General features: G+C 42.2%; 3 protein-coding genes across 4 annotated transcripts; 1 reads left to right on the top strand and 2 right to left on the bottom strand.

Moving 5' to 3' along the window:
* Positions 1-429: 429 nt before the first annotated feature.
* Positions 430-6,602, bottom strand: snrnp27 (small nuclear ribonucleoprotein 27 (U4/U6.U5)). Of its 2 annotated transcripts, none has more exons than XM_084055927.1 (6): positions 6,423-6,602; positions 5,386-5,512; positions 2,800-2,903; positions 1,540-1,619; positions 973-1,037; positions 430-758 (listed from the first exon to the last, which is right to left on the bottom strand). In XM_084055927.1, the coding sequence occupies exons 1-6, from the start codon at positions 6,457-6,459 to the stop codon at positions 704-706; spliced, it is 468 nt and encodes a 155-aa protein (XP_083912053.1). In that variant the 5' UTR covers positions 6,460-6,602; the 3' UTR covers positions 430-703. The 2 variants fall into 2 exon arrangements, with proteins under 2 accessions (XP_083912053.1, XP_083912052.1); XM_084055926.1 differs by having other exon boundaries at positions 5,386-5,516; positions 6,424-6,602.
* A 3,090-nt stretch (positions 6,603-9,692) lies between these two features.
* On the top strand, positions 9,693-15,441 carry neff1 (neuronal intermediate filament family member 1; the record flags this gene model as incomplete). Its single annotated transcript, XM_084054473.1, is given in 9 exon segments — positions 9,693-9,718; positions 9,720-9,752; positions 9,754-9,808; positions 9,812-9,871; positions 9,874-9,919; positions 9,922-10,661; positions 13,472-13,795; positions 14,651-14,775; positions 15,063-15,441. Coding segments are annotated over 9 exon segments (1,788 nt in total).
* A 6,120-nt stretch (positions 15,442-21,561) lies between these two features.
* On the bottom strand, positions 21,562-23,213 carry LOC311044065 (ATP synthase subunit alpha, mitochondrial-like; the record flags this gene model as incomplete). The annotated part of the gene is made up of 1 exon (XM_084055486.1): positions 21,562-23,213. One exon carries the CDS (start codon positions 23,211-23,213, stop codon positions 21,564-21,566), a length of 1,650 nt encoding a protein of 549 aa, XP_083911612.1. The 3' UTR covers positions 21,562-21,563.
* Positions 23,214-23,893: the final 680 nt, after the last annotated feature.

Genomic DNA, 23,893 nt, shown 5'->3' with positions numbered 1-23,893 from the left:
AGGCCTATGCCTAATGCCCATTGCTTCAAAAATGACATGTTATTCTTGTAAATTATGGCTTTTTACAGAATCTAACAAGAAAATAAAAGTAACATTAGAATGTTATAGTACGACTAAGTATAGGGTGTGACGCAACACATTACTAGGCATAAATACGCATATAGAGAAAATTAAATGCATGCAAAAAGAACTGACTGAGTCATATTTAGCAGGCTTGTGCTAGGCGAGGACAAACTGAAATAATTGTCATGTTTCTATCTATACCCACTCCTGTCCTGGGTGTAAATTAGAATTGTTAAGGGATAGGGATGGATGTACTGTATATGACATGAAAGAATACATATAAAAATGTTCTTGCAAAGCATGATATTGCATTCAGCAATGCTGGTGTTTACAAATATTGTGTTCAGTCATGAACAGGATTCAAGGTACAGAAATTTAAAACTTTATTTGAATATAACAACAAAATACAGATCCCTGCATGCTGTTGATGGAATAACATCAGGTGAGTTTCAGAACCCTTTACAATGCCTGTGGCTTTCCTCTAAAGCAAAATATTTACATCGTTGTGTTCAGCTGTAATGTACTGTATATACAAGCGTTTTCGTGACATAAAAAAAAAAATAGCACAAAACCAAACACTTTCATGAGGAGAAGCTATCAAAGGTTTATTTCTGAAGTATTATGCGACTCATTCCTCCGTTCAAGCAATGAAGTCCAGTGGTCTGTTGAATCCACCTTTTCTATTCATATACTGCCTGTGGTAGGAAAAAAAATTAAATATATAAAAGAACATTACATCAGTGTTACCCTTGCAACACACATTACATTACATCATCGACCACCAATGGGAGAGCCGAGATCCCTGCGTAGAAACACCTGCGGAGGTGATTGGTTGCCAGAATAGAGGCTGATATTGAGAATTGCTCATATTTAGTGTCAAAAAGTTGGAAGACAACAATGGATTCATACCTGTATTTTCTCTTCTGGGATACGTTGATAGCATGTGCATTGACTGATCCATCAGTCTTCCTACCCTGTTTGAAAACAGGATTATTGTCTATTACTATCACATATGAAATCACATGGTTGCAAAAGACTAATCAAAGTTAAATCATTAAATATTTATCCTTCAATTGTGCACAATAAAATAAAAACATGCAATTAAGTTAGCAAATTGAATCAAATACTGGCACGATTCACATGGGTTAGATAGGTTAGATTTTACTGTTTTAGTCAATACACATTACCTAGTGATATTTAGAAATGATTCACTGTTCACAACTAGCCTGGGTGAGATGGCCTTTTTTAACCCAAAGTTTCATGCTCACACAATATGGTCATCCAGACTTAATTGATTGAAAAAGACTGCATTTATTAATGCTCCAAATAAAACAAGTCATGTTGCAAATTGATAACAAAACAACAACTAAATGATATGCTGTTTAAATCAGCTAATCAAAGAGAATCAACATGGACAAACTGCACCCTCTGGTGGGTGCATGTATATCGTCAGACACTTAAATATGGTATTCTTACCTTTGTGGTGTTAAAGCCGCCAAATCCCATTATTTTCATCATCTCGATCTCTTCTTCCGTTTTACCTTCCATATCTTCCTCTGTTAAAAAGGTACAATTTTAATGTACTATTAAAAGGCATTTTTCTTCAGAATTTGTTTAGAATTATAATATTGGTTCTCAGCTGTTAATACTGAGGAGGACCCAGACTACTGCTAATTTTCTATTCTGGTACATGGTGTGAAAAATCCAAGTATAGAAAACTAGATTTGTCTTTTATAAACAGAAACATGTCAGATCTATCTAAAATGTGTTCATGTTTGTTCAGTGATTTTGTTCCTCATTTGTATAATTTCTGATTGTATTTCCTTTTACATGTTTATTTTTTCTCCTTTTCCTCCTTTGATAAAACAATTTTTATCAGAAGACCACAGGGGAGGTAGATTTTATTTCCCACCGATAGGTGGCGTCATTCACTGCCGCCGTTTTCCCTTTGTGTATATATAGTTGGTTGTAATTGTTGATGACATGTGTTAATGTGTTAATATTCTATGCCATGTTGATGAATTGAATACATAGTACCACAATGGAGTCCCCAGGACTTTCTTTGTCTCATCTTTTTAGCCTAAATGTCTTACTGTACCTCCATGCAGTTTACATTTCTGTCTAATAAAGTATTCAATCAATCAATCAAATGTATAGTTGAGCGCATGGTAATGCATTTTATGTATGTGTTATGCAGTATATACTGTATATGTGCTATACAAAATTGTGTGATTAAGTGAAATAATAGTCTCTTGAGACAGACAGTTGGCTCACACAATTACCAAACAGTAAAACTGGAGCTCTGAAAAAAACATAGAAAATACCGAATCCCCCAAACGTTCATTTCGCCTTTGCAGTAGAGTAAATAAGTCCTACTGTAAATCTAATTCACTCAAAGTATAATGTTTCAGATGGTAATTTCGAAGGCACCGATCGAATCGCCGTCCCCATCAATCCTCACCGATATATCAGAGCATCCCAAATATGTTCGTGAACAGAAATAACAAAAAGATAACTGGTTCCTGTGTGGAACATTTAAGGGGTGTAAAATTACAGACTCTGTAGCATTTGAAGATTGTGTAAGAATTGTCTGGCTTGAGAGACTAGTTAAGTGATGGATTGGACCACGTTATTTCCTATGGGTCAGTACCAGAGTAATCAGTAATTACAGTAAAAAAGGAAGTTGCAAAAACAAATGACAGGCCCTTCAATACAGTTCACTATTCATTTAATCACCTGAGATCTGAATTGGCTTCGCTGCCTTGTCTTTCCCTTCTTTCCCGTCTTTTGTCCTCGAAGGGGAAAGGGAGGAGGAAGAGCGTGCTCTGCGAGGAGGAGACCTGCACAGAGGACACACAGATTGTTGGAGGGAGGGTGATGTGGCTATTTTGTATTGACACTAGAACTGTACTGAGAAATAAACAATAAGCAAGAACTGTCTTTCTGGAGTTTTATTGATACGTGTACACAGATGCTGTACTGATGTCAGCCCTAGCTGAGATGAAGACAACATGAACAGGAATACAGAAAACTTTTCAGGCATTCTCGCCCCTCCCAAGGGAGAACAAAATGGAGGGGGGCATGGTATAGGGAGGGTTGCCTCTTTTCATCTTTATGGGCCTAAATCATCAGGTGGCCTTGGCATTAGCAGCGAACAAGGCACTAACAGTCTGTAGTCAGAATTCATTATTACTAAATAACACATACAATACAAAAGTAATAATGAACATAATTATACTTTAATACAAGAATGTGGACAAACAAAGGGTTCTCTGTCTGCAAAACCAAAGTGAGAGATGGAGAAAGGGAGTAACTAGGGCCTCACAGGCTAATTAATGGCTATCCGGACCAGTCCCAGGCACCTCTTGGCTCGAACTGTCACAATCTGCAAATTATGGCTGTATTTGTAACTCGCACCTGGCACATGCATTAACTTGTTGACTGGTTGGCATGCTCTCTAGGCTATGTGTGTGCGCGCAGTGCATGTGGACTGCAAATGGTAATAACTGGAAAATTCCCTATCAAATATCATCAAGAAAAACAGGTGAGAGACATCCTGATCGTACCACACCGTAATCTCATACTAGTATTTGAAAATATATTATAGGATTTACATTACAGATGCAATGATTCTCAAAATCCACGGTTTGGGTCAAACCTAACTTTTTGGGTGACAGCTCGGTTTATACAGATTTCTTTAAACCATTTAGACCTGAGGCCGATTCTAAAAACGCCTTCTAGATCCTGACCTAAGTTTTCTGAAAAACTTCAAATATTTATTCAAAAATGAGAAATGTATGTTGCTATATACTGTACATAGGAACAAGAATCCCAAAAGGGGTTCCCGTCCTGAGAGGTAGTTACAAATAGGGGTTCACGCCCAAAATGGGTTAAAGGAAGGAAAACAGCAATTGTTTCTTTATAAATGTGGTTCTGAAACTTTATTTCGGTCCATTATTTCTCCCCTTCAATAATACCAGTTGATATTTACTTTACATGTACATATTTTACATCGTTGGAAAGCCTGATTAGCCACCTTTACAACGAGGTACAACTTGACAGGATCGCACATTCGACAAAAGCACGATCCTGCATTTGGCAATTTTTTTGGGGCGCGCTACCCACACGGTTAGCTGTGTTGCTCATTCCACAAATGCACGAACCTTACTAGTTGTACCTTTAAAATTTAATTTAGATGCATTACTCTAAGACAGGGGTCTTCAACAGGGAGTCCGGGACCCCTAGGGGGTCCTCAGAGTTACTACAGGGGGAGCAGCCAAATCTCTGTGTGATAGGAACTCTTTTTTTATATTAACCACTTAAACCTTATAGCCAATCTACAAGCTTACAACGCCGGTTGTAGATCTGTGAGCTTGTAGATCTGCTCAGAGGTTTGTGTAGAGGGAAAAAAGAGCAGACCAAGTACAGAGCCAAAGGGCAACTTTATTGTAGCCTATGACTAAGTTAATACCGATCATAAAAGTAATGCTTGCAAGGCAATCTTCTTCATAAGAATCTAAATTTGTGAAGTGAAACATTTTGAACGGTTGTGTGTGTGTGTGTGTGTGTGTGTGTGTGTGTGTGTGTGTGTGTGTGTGTGTGTGTGTGTGTGTGTGTGTGTGTGGGGACCGGCCGCAGGGGGGACGCTTGGTCTAGTATATCATAATTATCCCTATTAAAACATATATACAGTATATGTTTGCTTTAATTCGTTTGTGATTTATGCCTGACCTGCCTGCTACTGTCCCTCTCTCTCTTCCTCACAAAGCACCTATACTCAAACATACATACACCCTAGGGGTGTAACATTTCATTCATTGAATCAATTGTACATTGTCAATTCAAGAAATAAATGAAATGAAAAAATGTATAATTCCTAAATGAATTGTATGATGCTTGTCATCATTAATGCTTGAAATTGGTCCAGACCTAGCCCTAGCCCCTTTCGGAACCCTGTTTACAGTTTTTGTATTTGGGATGACATCCAAATACGAAACGGTTACAGGGTTCTGAAAGGGGCTAACCTAGCCACTTTCGGAACCCATCATCCCAAATACTAAAAAGATATACAGGGTTCCGAAAGGGGCTAGTCCAGACCTAGATGTAATCACAAATTACATTTTAGTTTGACAGGAAGTCATTAAGATTGGACTTTGAGGGACTTAAGATGTAATAAATATGATAATAAAAAGAAAGACACAGTCAAACAATTGAATATTTTCAACATTATGACTACGGATATGCTCTAAAAGTGTGATATTCATTCCAGTTGGTCTTAAATAACTCTAGTCTGAAAACGTTTCATCCACTCTCTCGTCTCACCTAGAACGTCTCCTGTGAGGGGAGCGCGAGCGGCTCCTTCGCCTGTCCCGGTCTCGTGAACGGGAACGCTCCCTCTCCCTGCGCCTTCGCTCGCGGTCCCTGGAAGTGGAGCGAGAACGTCGTCTCTCTGCAGACAGACATAATACATATTAATTTACCTAATAATCAGTGGTGGAAAAAGTATTCACATGTTTTACTTAAAGGTAGGGTAAGTGATTTACTTTTGTTAAAATAAGTGTTAAATAGCTCTATATGATAGTACTCATTGCTAAAGAGTGTTTGTTCAGTAAAAGAAGTCTCCCATGTCTCTCCAGCTCTTTATTGAACAGAAAATGCATTTTCAGTGCTCTCTCCTGATTGGCTTAAATGTTGTCAACTACCTGAAAATTTACTATATTCTGTTTACTATAGAGCTGGAGAGACCCCTGTGACCGGACAAAAGTTTGAAAATAGCAGATCTACAAGCTCGCGACGCGTTGTTAACTTGTAGATCGGCTATTTTCAAATAGCCTTGGTATAAAATAGGGCTAAAGTGGTTAATGTACGTTTTATGATGTAATAATTTATATCTGCAAAGTAACTAGTAACTAAAGTTTTCAATTAATTGTAGTTGAGTAAAATTACAATATTTGCCTCTGAGATGTAGTGGAGTAGAAGTAAAAGTACAGAAAATGGGAAATACTCCAGTAAAGTAAAAACAAATCCTCAAAAATGTACTTAAGTACAGTAAATGTACTTAGTTACAACACTGCTAATAATGCATGCACGTATTTAGGCAAAAACTCACAAATAAGGTATACATATCACTAGCCCTGAAACATGACTGTATCACGAGAATTAAATTCTGGTTGGACCACAACACGTGAAGAGTTTCACAAAAACTGACACTCGGTTTCGACGTGGCCTAATTCCCCCCACGGCAACTCAATTCCAGGGTGTTTACTTATTTTACTACCATTATCTGAACTGCGTTAGCAAAACACTGTTAGCTGTTAGCCCAGGTTGTTAGCGACATCATTAGCTATTTAGTTCTTTACCTCGTCTTGCCGGACTTCTGCTCCGACTCCTACCCATTTTCGCAGGAAATGAGTATTGGAAATAAATTCAAACAATAAAGTGAAAAAAATATAGATTTGGGGACTTAAATAAGCACAATTCCAGCTAACACTGCTTAGCAGAGGTTCACTTCTTTCGTGTTGTGTTCGTCGTGTTCTTGTTGTCGTTTCGTTGTCGTAAAATACTGACGAGGCTTCCGGTGCGCTTTTTGTCACAGCGCCCTCCATTGCGCTGGAGAAAACGCAATATAACACGCTCACTGCATCGGCAGGGCTCATCGCAGACACATTTCCTGTTTTTAAAGTATTTTATTGAATTTCCACATCTTACAAATAAATACATTTTTAAATACATACACAAGTCATAATTCAAGGCTTGGCAATACATATTTAAATTCATGGCAAGGTAATAACAAAGTCATCTCAATTCATAAACAACATGGCTATATCAAAAACATACATTTTTAAATACATAAGTCATAAGTTAAGGCTTGGCAATATTATTTAAGTGCATGGCAAGGTAATAACGAGGTAATCTCAATCTCGCAGAAACATTTCCCATGTCCAGTCTTGGAAGAAGTCTACTCGTACCAAAACCACAATGTAGAAACACTCTGTTACAAATAAAAGTCCGGTATTCAAAATGTACTTGAGAAAAAGTACAAAAGTATTCGCATTGAAATATACATATAAGTACTGAAAGTAAAAGTACTCATTTTGCATAATGTCCCATTTCACAAGTTTCCAAACGTATAAAAATGCTTTAAAAATAGCAGATAGGCTATTTTCAAATAGCCTAAGTATGCAGGGCTGAAGTGGTTAAAGTATGTTATGTAATAATAATCTAAATCTACAAAATAACTAGTAACTAAAGTTGTCAAATAAGTATAGTGGAGTAAAAAGTACAACATTTGCCTCTGAGATGTAGTGGAGTAGAAGTAAAGGTATTGAACATTGGAAACACTCCAGTTGAGTAAAACAAATCCTCAAAAAATGTAGTACTTAAGTACAGTACAGTGAGTACACCACTGCTCTGCCCTTGTCGAAAATCATGAGAGTTTTGCAAGAGCCCTAAGGACTTGTTTCCATTGTGGTCCTGTGTATTCAATTCATTTAAAGACAAAAATATACAAGACATATATCAAAGTATTCTGAGGCACCCCATGGACTTGCGTTGCGTCAAGGCACCACACTTTGAGAAACCCTGAGATAGATAGATAGATAGATCGATAGATCGATAGATCAATAGATAGATAGATAGAGAGAGAGAGAGAGAGAGAGAGAGAGAGAGAGAGAGAGAGAGAGAGAGAGAGAGAGAGAGAGAGAGAGAGAGAGACAGAGAGACAGAGAGATAGATAGATAGATAGATAGAGAGAGAGAGAGAGAGAGAGAGAGAGAGAGAGAGAGAGAGAGAGAGAGAGAGAGAGAGAGAGAGAGAGATAGATAGATAGATAGATAGATAGATAGATAGATAGATAGATAGATAGATAGATAGATAGATAGATAGACAGACAGACCTTCCTGTTAATTTCAGTTCATAAAACATAATGATATTATCATTATTATTATTATTATTACCCTTATTATTATTATTTCTGCATTTCAATGACTCTGTGTTTTGATCATTTTCTTTATCTCGGCTGACTTGCACCAATTTGAAAACAAATTGAATCTCCTACTCGACAATATAAGGTGCTTCCTGAGTTCTGAGTTGGGATCAGTTGGCGTGTTTGATAATTTAAGTCCATGTCCGTGTTGTCCAGACAAGCTGAAGATGAAGAGCTGGGGAGACGCCTTGTTTGATGTTTTAATGCCTGGATGTGCTGACTGAACGGTGAGAAAAAACCTGCAGTCCACTGACGGCATGGGCGTTTTATCCTTTACAGGGGCGTGGTCCTTGTCCTACTGGCATGGAGCCAGGGCCAGAACGAGGAGATGGGGAGACTGCTTGCCGCAGCACAATACACCACACACACACACACCCACACCCACAACCACACACACACACACACACACACACACACACACACACACACACACACACACACACACACACACACACACACACACACACACACACACACACACACACACACACACACACACACACACACACACACACACACACACACACACACACACACGCACACACACACGCACCAGGCACGCACACGCAGGCACGCACACACGCACCAGGCACGCACACGCAGGCACGCACACACGCACGCACGCACGCACGCACGCACGCACGCACGCACACACACACACACACACACACACACACACACACACACACACACACACACACGCACACACACGTTTGCATTGTTTCCACCTGCATGATTTGGTGAAAGTGATCACCATAATAAACACAATAAACTGATAGTTTGTGTTGTTAGTTGTGTTTAAAGATAATTTGCTATAGCTATACATCTCACTGGACACTGATTAGACTTTGTCACAGTAGCCTACTATATAGACCTATGCTTTTTGTTGTTGGACTAGGCTATAGGTCAAATCTGTTTACATAATAAACAATTCGCCAAACAATAACTGGTTCATATGCCCATTTACGTTTCATCGGTATAGGGAGTGGGACTCACAGAATAAGACCTCAGTGTATCTCTGACTGTCTCATCCCGTATTCCGATATTGCAGAGGTCTGGATTGGAAGTATGCAGACTGCAGCATCAACACACACACACACACACACACACACACACACACACACACACACACACACACACACACACACACACACACACACACACACACACACACACACACACACACACCCTCTAGCGCACAGGTCTTTAGGCCTACATCGATCCTGTCATTCTGCTGGGACAGCAAAGACAACATAATACTGCACAACAAGGTGTACAGTGTTAACATGCCAGCGTTCAACCTTTAAAACATTATCATTGAATAATTGTATACAACGGTGTGCCAAGTTTGTTTTATTCTGGTGCTTCACCACCACCACCACCACCATAGGGTGTAGCCTATGCAGCCCCCACTTTAACTTTCTTTGATCATGTGATTTTTATTCATGACGTGTAAATCATTAATATCAGAGCATATTGGTCATAGCACCAATAATTTGCAGCTTTATGGAAGCTCGGAACAATAGCCTTTACAAGTTTAAAGACACATAGGCAAAGGTTTAAACTGTCCTCTTAATTAAATGATGTTAAGGCATTGGGTGGGTGAGGATGCGTTGCGGAGGCTACAAGCAGGGCGAGGAGCTGCATGAGTGACTTCGTGGCCCCTTGGGAATGAAGGTTTTTGCAGGAGCTTGCAGGTTTCCCCATCTCCTGTTGTCCCTGCGTCAAATGATGCGCCGCCACCATCACTATAAAAACACCTGACTTAGCCAGACCACTCGCATCTCACTTTCTCTCTCCCACACTCCCAAACTCCACACACACTCACACCACAGAGCAGTGAGAACGGACTGGTCACCATTTCACTTCTGATTGAAGCATGTACTCCGGCGACATGTACTCCAGCAGTTCTTACCGGAAGATCTTCGGAGATGCCCCCCGGACGGGACGCATGTCCCTGGGCAGCAGCCCCTCTCGCCACTCGGGGGCTTACCGCTCCTCCAGCGGCCACCGCGCCTATGGCTCTCCGTCCATGCACACATCGTCCAGCTACCGCAAAGTGGGAGCGGGACGCAGCTTCTCCTCCGTGCCGGACTCCGTGGACCTGACGCAGTCCACGGCCGTCACGAATGAGCTGAAAATCATCCGCACCAACGAGAAAGAGCAGCTGCAGGGTCTGAATGACCGCTTTGTCTCCTTCATCGACAAGGTGCACAACCTGGAGCAGCAGAACAAGGTCCTGGAGGCCGAAGTCACCTTGCTGCGACAGCGCCACAACGAGCCGTCCCGCCTGCACGACCTGTACGAGCAGGAGATCCGCGAGCTGCGGGCGCGCGTGGAGGAGCTGACCCACGAGAAGAGCCAGATGCACCTGGACTGTGTGCAGATGAACGAGACGCTGGACCACGTGAAGGACAAGCTGGAGGAGGAAGCGAGGCTCCGTGAAGAGGCGGAGAACTCCCTGAAGGGCTACCGCAAGGACGTGGACGACGCCACGCTGGCAAGGCTGGAGCTGGAGAAGAAAGTGGAGTCACTGCTGGACGAGATCGCCTTCCTCAGGAAAGTTCACGAGGAGGAGCTGCAGGAGTTACAGGCTTCTCTGCAAGCCACACAGGTACTGGTTACAACTGTTAACCACATATTATACCTGTTAACCGCATATCAGTATACATTTATGCCTGTTAACCACATATCAGTAGGCTACATTGTATACCTGTTAACCTCTCACTGTGCCACACATCCTAACAATACCTCTCTGTATCACTTATCCCATTCCCAGCAATACAAGTTATATGGTTATACACAATACATTTAGGCTATACAGTTTTGTTGCGTCCATTAACGCTCATCTCGTCACTGTGATTACTAATATTTATTTTACTGTTGTGATTCGTTTACATGCATGACATGCAGTCTACGGTCTTATTGCCAATCAGCCTTTCATGTTGCAATACCCCCATCCTGTTCTGTTTGGGAATGTATTGCAATTGTTGTCGCTAGTGTTGTCATAATGGAGTTATAGCTAATATTTCAGCTTTGTTATATAGCTACATTTGATGTCTGACTGTATGGGAGTCAAGTTTATTCACACGTTATGCGTCGACAGATACTGCGCATTGCGATTAGTGGCAGCTGGGAGAATTTATGACACTGCAGTTCCGTTTCAGCACCACGGAGCTGTCCCTTCTGCCCCGCCCCCGAACTGTTTCAGCACCACAGAGCTGTCTAATCTAAATTGGCTAATCTTGTCTGCGACGTCAGTAGTTCTCAACCTTTTCAGGCCGTGGCCCCCCAAAAGAATCATATTTGAACTGGGGACCCCCATAGCCCTGATAAACATATGGAATTAGGAGTTGAGGCGTTACATTTAGTTTGACTGGGTTCAACAGATAAATATTGTGAAAATAGCAGATCTACAAGCTCACAACTGCTCACCTTGCTAGGCGTTGTGGGCTTGTAGATCGACTATTTTCAAAATCTTTGCCCCTTTTGCCTCTTTCTTATATCATTTGACAATTTGGCCAATGTTTGACCAGTTTTTATAGTATAGTTTGTTGATTAGCCTACTTTTGATGCAATAATGGTCTTTTTTCTTTTCTTTCTTTAATTTTTTTTTTGTCACTTTACTGTCACCTGGGGACCCCCCAAAAATAATGTGGGGACCCCCCTGGGGATCCCGACCCACAGGTTGAGAACCACTGTGCTATGTCACAGAGTGAGTCCCACACAATATTTATGTTTACAACTTGCTGTTTGAGTTGTGGGTGTTGCAGCTGTTATGCAAGCATGCAGGCAGGTGATGTACGTGTGTGAGGAGGATAGTCTGTTTGCAGGAGAGTAGCCTATGGGAGGGGGTGGGCTGGAAAGTGGTAGAGAGAGAAAGAGAGAGAGAGAGATGCGGAGAACTAGCGCATAATGTTGGGGTGTGGTCTTAGTGCGGGACAAGGCTAGTCAGTGCAAAGCACTCTGTGGGGCTACGGTTTGACTCATATGGACCCTTTACCATTTTAAACCCTTTACTGTGGTGGCTTTCTTTGACAGACTTCTGGAAAAAGTTTGGCAGTTTGTGTTCTGGAAACTACAAGGGTAGTGCACACACAAACGTGCTCTCTCTCTCTCTCAAACACACACACACACACACACACACGCACGCACGCACGCACGCACTCACGCATGCAGGCACACACACACACACACACACACACACACACACACACACACACACACACACACACACACACACACACACACACACACACACACACACACACACACACACACACACACACACACACACACACACACACACACACACACACACACACACTTTCTGCTGGCACAGCAGACAAACAGAATGAGAAAACTGTTCTTTCAAGTTGTCAATATCATTGAATTATTGACTTCAATTAGTCCCTCAAGGCACTTAAGGGTTCAATTGAACTAATGAAACATAAACCAAGGTACATTTCAGGGAGTTTTTTTAAATCACTAAACAAGAATATTATATAAGCCAAACATAAACACCTTAATTATGTGTGTGAAATTGGCTAACATTTTCAAACCCATCTTGAGAATGCCTTACATTGAATGTCATGGAGTGTGCTAATGATGTTTTTTCTCTGTAATAGTATTGCTATGTAAGCTATTGGCAGCCCAGAGTGAGAGAGAGAGAGAGACCAGTAGAGAGAAAGGGAGAGAGAAGACTGACAGTGTCAGCAATCAATTCACAACCTCTCAGCATTACACCTCACTTGCTGCAACACAGCAGGACTCATACACATACATGTTTTTTTTGTTTTGTTCTTTAAAATGTTTAAACATTGTTATCTATTTACAAATGTAACATGGCATATAAGGTTTATTAGCCAGGGATCCTTTTAACAAGGACATCTGAAATAATGGCATTCTGGTCAATGAGCAAAAAGGGAATTCAAGTAAAGTGAGAGTGCAGGGAAAGCAGTGCACATAGAGAACAAAAGACCAATGTAATACATGGTATATATATATTTATAGTGTAGGCCTAATGCAACATTCGGTCACCCTTTCTGTGACTGTTTTATAAAACATTAAAATGAATGAAAAACAACTCCATTTCTATTAAACATTTTAAGTTTCATTCCAAGTCTAAGGCACATTGATGTAGAGATGTTTTAACCTATTTTCCGGAAGATTTCTTCTGTGACAGAATGGAAAAAATGGATAAAATGATAACAAATCTTGAGCATTATTTAGTCTAATGCTGCACAGTGGTGTAGTGGCAAATTCTGCCATGTGCTTGAACCCAAGCATTCCTATTCTGGGGTGAACATATGCCCAAAATAGCAGATCTACAAGCAAAAAATGCATCACGCAAATGTATCAAATCTCAACCATCATTCACACAATTACCCCTCTCCTCTTTACCTCGGTTTGTCTCACTTCCAGGTCTCTGTGGAGATGGAAAGGGACATGAGCAAACCGGACCTGTCAATGGCCCTGAAAGACATCCGAGCTCAGTACGAGACCCTGTCAGCCAAGAACCAGGTGCAGGCTGAAGACTGGTACCGCTCTAAGTTCGCTAACGTGACCGAGGCGGCCGCCCGCAACCAGGACCAGATCAAACATTCCAAGGAAGAGTTGAGCGAGTACCGCAGGCAGGTGCAGTCACGCACCCTAGAGATCGATGCACTCAGAGGTCACAATGAGGCCTTGGAGAGGCAGATCGCCGAGATGGAGGATCGCCACAACAACGAGATTGGAGAGATGCAGGTATGTGGCCTGTGGGATGCCCTTAAGATGACAAACATGATCTCATGATTGTCATGAGTAGTTCAAGTAGCCTTGAACTACTGTAAATGTGTGGTTACAGGTCGGTCTCTTATGAGTTTAATACATTATAACACCTGTTCAGTGGCAGAAGCCAAATATAGATGCTTTATATTTCAGATGGTATTTATGATAGTCAGGATGGTGTATGGTACACTGACATATACTGTATTTTCATCACTATTCACAATACAACATGTCTCTGTACCTTAAAGAGGTGCCATGGTTTTGCACTTTTTCTGTTTTTCATGTCTATGAGGTTGATAGAACTTCATTAAGCCCCCTGGTGGTGTTTTTATGGTGTTTTATGTCTTCTCTGACTATTTTGAGTTTCTACCTGGAGGCTGAAACCTTGAGGGTCAAACGTGCCAATAGAGAAACAGCGCTTTAGTGACATAGTAAAAATATACCCTCCCCCTCATTATCATAACACAACAGGTGTGGGCATGAGGAGGAGGAGGGACTCGGACAGGTGGGTGGTGCTAAGGTGGTGGAGGAGGTACTAAGGTGAGAACCAGGTATACTTAATGAACTGGAGGCGTGTCCACATAAAAACATAATTTTAACAATTTCTGTACACTTTTTTGAAAAAAATCTTCCTCCTAGTATAACCATAATACCTGATGATTATGTTTTAGGTGGGGGGGGGAATCACTGAAAATCACAGCACCCCGTCTTTAATGGATGTGCGCATGTGTGTGTGTGTGTGTGTGTGTGTGTGTGTGTGTGTGTGTGTGTGTGTGTGTGTGTGTGTGTGTGTGTGTTTTCGTGTGTGTGTGTTTTCATGTGTGTATGTAGGATAACATCCAGCACCTGGAAGGTGCTCTACGCAGCACCAAGGGAGAGATGTCACGTCACCTGCGTGAGTACCAGGACCTGCTCAATGTGAAGATGGCCCTGGACATCGAGATCGCTGCCTACAGGTCTGAATCCACTGCCTTAAGGATTCCTACACTGTGAAATAAATGGTTACTTTAACTCTGAGAGTGGGATAAATTAACACTGAGTATTTGACGGTGTACACTGACAAAATCTGGACTGTTAAATCTGAGACTCTGTCTTCTTAACTCTGTTTCTATCTATCTATATAATTTCTCTCTATTTCTTACTCTACCTCTCTCTGTCTCAATCCTAAACTTAACCACAATTTATCTCTCTCTCTCTCTCTCTCTCTCTCTCTCTCTCTCTCTCTCTCTCTCCATCTTCACAGGAAACTGCTGGAGGGAGAGGAGTGTCGTCTGAGCACAGTGGGTGGAGCCATGCTCCATTCCAGCTACCCCGGCTTCTCCTATTCGTCGAGCCGCAGCTACACCCTGGGAGCGTACAGGAAGTCCAGCGCCAAGCCAGAGGAAGAAGAGGAGGAGGAGGACAAGGATGATGATGAGGAGAACGAGGAGAATGAGGGAGAGGAGGAGGAGGGAGAGGATGGCGAGGAGGGAGATGACAAGGAGGAAGGAGAGGGAGAGGGAGAGGAGGAGGGAGAGGGAGAGGAGGAGGAAGAAGATCAGGAAGAAGATGACAAACAGCAGAAGGAGAAAGAGAAGGATAAGAAGAAGGGAGACGTGTCCGGCAAGACCAGCAAGAGCTAAACTGCTTGTGTTAAAATGTCACCATCATCATCCTCATCCTTGTCATCATCATCATTATCTCCATCACCAACAATGCCCTGCTCATCACAACAATTCACACACTAATTTTCATGGGTAAATTACCATGTCTCCGTACACATGATCTTTGTCTCTCACACATACACACACACGCACGCACGCACACACACACGCACGCACGCACGCACGCACACACGCAGACGCACGCACGCACACACACACACACACACACACACACACACACACACACACACACACACACACACACACACACACACACACACACACACACACACACACACACACAGACACACACACACACACACACACACACACACACACACACACACACACACACACAAAGTATCGTTCAAACATGCACACATCCTCTCACTCCAGATGCCACACACTTTCCGTGCTTTTTCACTCTAACATAGAGACTGACCAGATTAGTAGATAGAACCAAGTAACAGAGTAATGTGAGATGTATCATGACCAGTGATATTTCATGCCTGGGTGCTCAATAGCTTCTCTCATGGTTTTTCATCGTATACATGAGGCATGAGGGACATGAAAGATATGATGCCAGGATGGAACAGAATGCCTTATAAATCCAAGATGGTTTCTGAGTCAGGAATGTCTTAAGCCTATAATCTACAGTAAATGTGCCATTAATGGTCAAAATGTGCAATTGAAAAAAAGAAACCTAAATTGTGGCCAATTGCGGAATACTGAGAGACAAGTTACTAGTGGCTAAGAGGGATATGCCTCAATTTTGGAGAAATTACACTAGATGGAAAGATTGTAACATCATTCGTTCCTGACAAAACAGACAATGTATGATTTCTGTGCTGTGGCGGGGAGTGGGTTGGACTTATTTACCACAGAAGGGGGGAGGAGTTTGGGGAAAAAGAGGTGATACAATCTCTTTCCTTTTGCTGTCAGTCCTCCAATGTTGTAACATGTCAACTCTCTCTTAACCTTAACAACCACTCTTCAGGCATTCCCTGGCAGGCCTTTTTCTGCTATTGCACACACACACTTTTAGATGAACGCACAGGTGCAAAGCATAAGAGACAACTTTACAAGTCCAACTTTCCGGTGCTATTCTACATAAAGGTTGGAAAGTACTGTAACGAGGGATTTTATTGTAGAATCGGCTCTGTCTGCAAATTCCTGAATGTTAAGGCTGCCAGAAAACAAAAGTCAGAAGAAAGCCCACCTTCATCCCTCTCATGAGTGCAAATGATGTGTTGATACATATCTCATAGCAGGTGAATGCTTTGCACTTCCCCTCTTTCATTCATGCCGTAACACCATGACATAAGGAAATGTACGATTTTGCCAAGCCATTCACCTCCATTGCTCGCTCTGTCCCTCTTTTTGTCAATGTAAAGTCATAGCATGGCAAGAATGGCAACTCAGAGAAATTGTATATTTTAAAATAGGAGGGGCCTCTATTTTCTGTTATTAGAGGAGCACGTGATGCTGCAGCTCCTCTCTGGGGAATTTCGCACCGGGAAAGAAAACAATGTAGTTTTAAATGCTGCTTTGTATCACATAATTATTTTTTGAAGTATATGGATACCCCTATGGATTGATTCACTTATCGATGAGCTGGATGTTCCCCGAACTAACCTGCCAGCATTGAATACTTGTCTACAAACCCATGCTTGGCCACCTTCTACCTCCATTATTAGTGAAAGCCTTATATTTGGTCATTACCAGCCATTTTACATATTGTCAGACAACTGTCTCTTAGTTTATCTGCTGTAATAGTGTATTTAGAACGTTTCAGTGTGTCAGTCAGAGAGAGGAAGAGAATTGGTTGCAGTCAGCGAGCAGGGCAGCTGTTGGTGACAGTGAAGGACACTCCATCCAGACTGCAGGTGGCAGGGGGTGGTTTAGATGCCACTGGTCACATACGGCGTATGTACGGCGCTGCATTGTAAGGGCTATTATCACCAGAACCCCACCTAACCCCCTCCACACCGAACCCCTATTCCGTACACACTCCTCCTAGCCCCCAAACCCCCTTATCATCACCCTCACTGTCTCTGCAGTCTGGTGGAAAAAAAATACTCACAACCCCTGGCCTGCCTTGCACGAGGAGGGTAAGAGAGTTTATACTGTAGATAGGTTGATAATAAATGACATGAAATCTATTAAGGGCTGCATAAGGACAGGTGCATAATGTAGTAGGAAGGGCTGAAAAAGACGGAGCTGCTTGGGAAATAGAATAATGGAAGAGTACAAGACAAATGGGAGCATACAAGACAGGGGAAAGCTAGAATATGAGGAGATGGGTAGAAAGAGACATCTGGTCATGTTTACCAAACAGAACTTTTGAAAACAGGCATTCCAAGCATTTGTAAATGAACTCTAGGATCCTGCAATAAAATTACCTGTCATTCTTAAGCTTACGTTTTGTAAACTCGCATACAGTAACACACATAGATCCAAAAATATATCGCACACTGTAGAAGGCTTTTATAATTTACGTTTCCTTTTTCACTCCCCAAGCTTTTATTGACAAATGAATCAATCAATGGGCATGAATGCATGGTCTGACTCCAGGAGCCTGAATATCTGGGGATGGGATAGATTATTTTGCTTGTTGAGTGTTACAAAATGTAAAAATAAATTTTGCCTTAACTGAAACTATAAACTGCATTTTCACCCGCATTTCACTTTTTTCTGGGGTGGATGAGGAGCTCTGACACTTTACAAGACCGTTCTGCTATAAAACTGTGACTGTATGTGCTGCTGTCTCATGCAGTGATGTTCTTCTCTCAAAGCCAAATAAAGACATTTATTAACCAAAATCTCACTATTTCCATGTGTCTTTAATTTCAGATATATGAAATTTGGCTGTAGCCTTGAAAAAGGACACATTTGAAGAGAGATTTTTTTCTGTCTTCCGTCGATGTCAGAATAGTGCATAGGTTCATAGCAAAACGTGTAACGATAATAATAATAAACTTCATTTATATAGCACCTTTCATGACATCAAATCCCAAGCCCAAAGTGCTTTACATGAAAAAACAGATCAACAAAAGAAAAATAACACAATATTAAACTAATTAAGATTAAGCTAGATTCAGGCAAGATCAAAATATAACAATACAAGAAAATAGCAAGAACAAAACGTTACTATATCACTTTAGAAGGATTCCAGAACCACTCAGACAACCTGTCACCTATTTAGGTACACACTTCAATAAGGAACCACACAGACTCTACCTATTGAAAGATATACTAAATCTACATTTACAGGGAACCACTAAAACACTAAAAAAATAAAAAATACTAACCAAACACTTCACATAATATGTGATTAAGTAAATGTATTTTTAAATAAATGACAAGTGACAGAAGTCACTTAAAACACATTTCAAGTCGTGCTGAGATTCTTTAGTACACATGTAACAGTATGTCAATATTACTATAGGCACAGCAGCTCTGCTGGAGTGGTGAGTGGGCTCAGGTCACCTTCACACTGATTCTGTTCCCTGGCCAGATGATATCAACCAGCTCAGCTGAGAATGTGAATTTGTGACTTTCCAGTCAGCCTGTTTCTCTAACCTTTGGGCCACCACCCAGTCATAAACAGACAGAGCTGCATAGTAGCCATCTATTCATCTTGGCCTCTCTCAGTCTGCACAAAAAGGTAGAGAGGATGGGGCTGTGATTTGATGGATGAGTGTTGTCCAGAGAAGCCCGCCTGCCCAGCTGTCACCAGCAAGGACACCCACTGAACACACTGTGGGCAGTCTATCATCTTAACTAGTCATTTTATCTGTCTGTTTTACATTTACATTGGCAGAGTTTTTTTTAAAGTTTTTTTCAATGAAACAAAAACATGGGTGGATCATAGTTGTTGTGATTGTTTTTCTTCTGAAATATCTGTGTAAGAATTGTGAATTTTGAAAATACCAATAAAAATCATAAGTCATAAATCATAAAGAAAAGAAACGCACATGAAACAGCTGATCCCTGGGTTTGTGTCCTATACCATAGAGCAGGATTCTGTAAATTTAGTGACATTTAGTCACATCTAATGTTTAAATGTTAAGTTAGTCAAACCAGTCTTTTATTCTAAGACACAAGAGAAAGAAGGTGCCAATAGGGGACATTATAATTGGGATGGGGGATAAATAATAGTGATAATCACTGTGAAAAGCACAATTAATTGCATAACTGTACACAGAGCTATATTGAGGGGTCATCATGACTCCATGATTGCTATGAAACATCAAAAACTCTGTGTGGACAAGCAGTCACACTCTACCAAGCCTCAGATTACACTCACCCATCTCTGTTCCTCCTGAGATTTACTTTCTTCAAAGGAATGTTATATTTAATGATTGTTAGGTATGTATCAAGTATCATTTGAAGACATCATGTCTGAAAGTTTCAATTATCTAATATTGTTATTTTCTTTGATATAGCAATTGTAAAATGGAAGTTTTTATGAATATTTAAATATGTCACATATCTGTGAGAAGCTGATATTGCGCTGGATTCAAAGGTGAGGTTTATATTTATCAAATTAAGCCCCGAGGTAAGTTTACCATGAAATCTGTTCAGTGTGCCAAGGCCTGGGCCAATGGGCCACAGGCCACAGCATGGCCAAATATGGAGTCCAGGCCAGTCTATGAAGTCAGTACTATAACCTCATATTGATTACATCAGGGTACTCCTAATATGGGGATTTGCAGTTTTATCTATATTTAATTTATACCCATCTGTCTGTGTCCCCTTTGTTGGGGGGGAGACGGGGGGGTACAAAAGTTTATTCTTCGGAAATCTAAGCGTGTTTGGCCTTTATAGAGATGTTTATATATATATATATATATATATATATATATGGTTCCTCCCTTTCAACCTCTAAACAATCCTACACCCGTGAACGAACAGGATTGCTTACAGATCACCACAATTAACTGCTCTTGTCTTTTTGGATTAAGCTGTTGGTTGTCTCATTGTTTTTTAGCGGTGCCAACCGCTCTATATCTGACTTTGTCCGTGTGTCCGTGTGTCTGTCCGGGTGTGTGTCTGTCCGGGTGTGTGTCTGTCCCATAAACAAATATTGATGACAACATCAATACAGGGCTCATCAAAGGCACCGCTTCCTTCACACAGGGTGTGATTTTTTCAAACCAAGTTCCTTTTGGTCATGAGGAGGTATTATTTTGGTCAAGGTAACCTTTAAGGCGTATCCACAAGTTTCACAATACTATTGTTTTACATTATAACCAGGAAAATAATGGATAAAATCCATTGTGACAGAATAGAACGCTATTCAGGTTTGTCTTTAAATGCAGGAATTAAAATATTTATTAAATGGGGTCTGCGATACAGGATAACAATAAATCATACAGCATAATAATTGTTACAGATTGCAAAGATTAAAAGAAAAGAAAAGAAAAGTCCCTGGCAGTAATCTCCCTACCAGTCTGTATCCTGTATCTTGATAACATAATATAATTTAGATAGGTGAATAAAGGGCCTGTACAAGGCCCTTCTTGACCTTGACAGACAGAGATAATATGGCCTTGAACATTCAACCAACTTACACATGATGTCATTGTTAAAGTCACAGTGGGACTCTCTCTACAAATGTTTGGGCATCCCTACAATTGTTTACCATAACACAGCTTCCCTAACAACCCTCCGCTTACACAGTTAACACAGTAGCTATGGTTACACATTCAGATCTAACTGTTATCTGTTGTTTACTATTACAATAAGAACATCTTAGCAGTGCTTATAACTTCAGCAGTATAACATACATTTAGTTTCAACTAGGCCTGCATTACATATATTACTAGTGACAATACATACAACACAAACAATTAAAGCAGATCACAATAGCATACATTTAGTTTCAATAGCTCAGATTATATTTCATACACATCAGAATAGCTCTCATATACTGTTGATCAATTCTCAACCCTTATCAGCGTAACTCTGTGCTTCGCTTAACTTTGTCGACTCGGGTCTTCTCCCAGCTTCTTCTCTCTGGCTACCTCTGGCGTCTGATGTGCAGGCTGCAGTCTTCTCTTCTCCTTCTCCTGAGGACAGTAAGTGCTAGCTAGCAGTTACTCAAAACTGGACAGGAAGGTCAACACAATGTGCTTCAGTTTAGCATCTGTCTCCTCAGAGATCTTGCCATCAGTCCTAATTGTTGCAAGCAAATCCTGGTGCTGGCTGAGGATGTGTGCAAGGAAAGCCTTCTCGAACTTTGTGATCTTGCTGGGCTCCAACTTGTCCAGGTGACCTCTGACACCAGCATAGATGATTGCTACCTGCTCCTCGATGGCCATGGGGCAGTACTGTCCCTGCTTGAGTAGCTCAGTGAGCCTAACACCCCTGTTGAGGAGCTGCTGGGTGGCAGCGTCCAAGTCAGAACCAAACTGGGCGAAGGCTGCAACCTCACGGTACTGGGCCAGCTCCAGCTTCATGGTACCAGCCACCTGCTTCATGGCCCTGGTCTGAGCAGCAGAACCTACTCTTGACACAGACAGACCCACGTTGATAGCTGGCCGGATACCCTTGTAGAACAGCTCAGTCTCCAAGAAGATCTGTCCATCTGTGATGGAGATCACATTGGTGGGGATGTAGGCAGACACGTCACCGGCCTGGGTCTCGATGACAGGGAGGGCAGTGAGGGAGCCACCGCCAAAGTTGTCGTTCATCTTGGCAGCTCTCTCCAGCAGACGGGAATGCAGGTAGAACACATCTCCGGGGTAGGCCTCGCGACCAGGGGGGCGACGCAGCAGCAGAGACATCTGACGGTAGGCAACAGCCTGCTTGGACAAGTCGTCATAGATGATCAGGGCGTGTTTTCCATTGTCTCTGAAGTACTCTCCCATGGAGCAGCCAGCATAAGGGGCCAGGTACTGCAATGGAGCAGCGTCAGAGGCGGTGGCAGAGACCACGATTGTGTACTTCATGGCGTCAGTGTCAGTCAGCCTCTTCACCAGCTGAGCCACAGTGGATCTCTTCTGGCCGATGGCCACATAGATACAGTACAGCTTATTTTTCTCGTCAGTTCCTTCGTTAAAGCGCTTCTGGTTGATAATCGTATCAATGGCAATGGCGGTTTTGCCAGTCTGCCTGTCACCAATGATCAGCTCACGCTGACCTCTACCAATGGGCACCAGGCTGTCCACAGCCTTGATGCCAGTCTGCATGGGCTCTCTCACAGAGATACGGGGAATGATGCCAGGCGCCTTCAAGCCCACACGCCTACGGGTGCTGGCGCCTAGGGGACCCTTCCCATCGATGGCATTCCCCAGAGCATCTACTACACGGCCCAATAGCTCTTCACCAACAGGAACATCCACAATGGCGCCAGTTCTCTTCACAATGTCACCCTCCTTGATCAGCTTGTCATTACCGAACACCACAACACCAACGTTGTCAGGCTCCAAGTTCAGAGACATACCCTTGAGTCCAGAGGAGAATTCTACCATCTCCTCTGCCTGGACATTCCTGAGCCCATACACTCTGGCAATGCCATCACCGATGGACAGCACACGGCCTGTCTCCAACAGGTCAGCGGACATGTCTGCTCCCAAGATTTTCTCCTCCAGGATGGAAGACACCTCAGCTGTGCCTGTCTTTGCAAGCAGTGGTCTATGTGTGTGCAGGTGGTTGATCCCAATGCAAGCGGCCGGCAGTGTCTTCGACACCAATCCAGTCCTCCTGGGAAGGGCTCTGGATAGAGCCACTGCAACTCGCAGCATTTTGTTTGGATGAGTGATCTATCCTACTGTGCCTGCAGTGTAAACGTAATGTCTGAATGGACGAGAGACTGGTTGACCAGATCCAAGAGCCACTGTGATGGTATCCAAGTAGGAATTAAACAGATATGGCCCTGGGCAGTAGAGGGTGAAGGAGGATAAGCTGAGATAAGCTGATGAGCTTATATCGTTGGCTAAGGTGCGTGTGTCATCCTGGTGATGTCAATACGAGTCATATCCGTTTATGAAGTCCCAATATTCCCAAAGATGGAATGCTGTGATGTCGGACTTGGATATGTCCGTTAGCTCCATATATGAAGTACCAAGCATTCAGTGACGTGGTCGGACCCAGAGCCTTCTATTAGAGAGTTGCGCCAATGAGGGGTCAGAAACAGCGTCGGTCACGTGGTTCATGTAGCTGGAAATAGTGACAAGGAGCCGTCGACTTCAATGCATTCCATGAACTTCCGGTTTAGGGATTTGTCACTATTCGCCAATGTATGTGTATGTAGAAGACCTGGCCCGAAGAAGTGGACGGAGTTGGCGTAACTCTCTAATAGATGGCACTGGTCGGACCTAGTATCACGTAACTATGGCGACCTATCCAATGAACCTGTATGATGTGAAAGCCTTTTCTACACCGGTTATTGGTCCACGTCTCTCTGTGTCCCTTTTATGCACAT

This window comes from Gymnoscopelus microlampas (genome assembly GCF_963454915.1).
Source record: "Gymnoscopelus microlampas genome assembly, chromosome: 4".
Taxonomy (NCBI): Eukaryota; Metazoa; Chordata; class Actinopteri; order Myctophiformes; family Myctophidae; genus Gymnoscopelus; species Gymnoscopelus microlampas.
The sequence above is the reverse complement of the archived record's forward strand: the minus strand, read 5'-3'. Positions and strand labels throughout refer to the sequence as shown.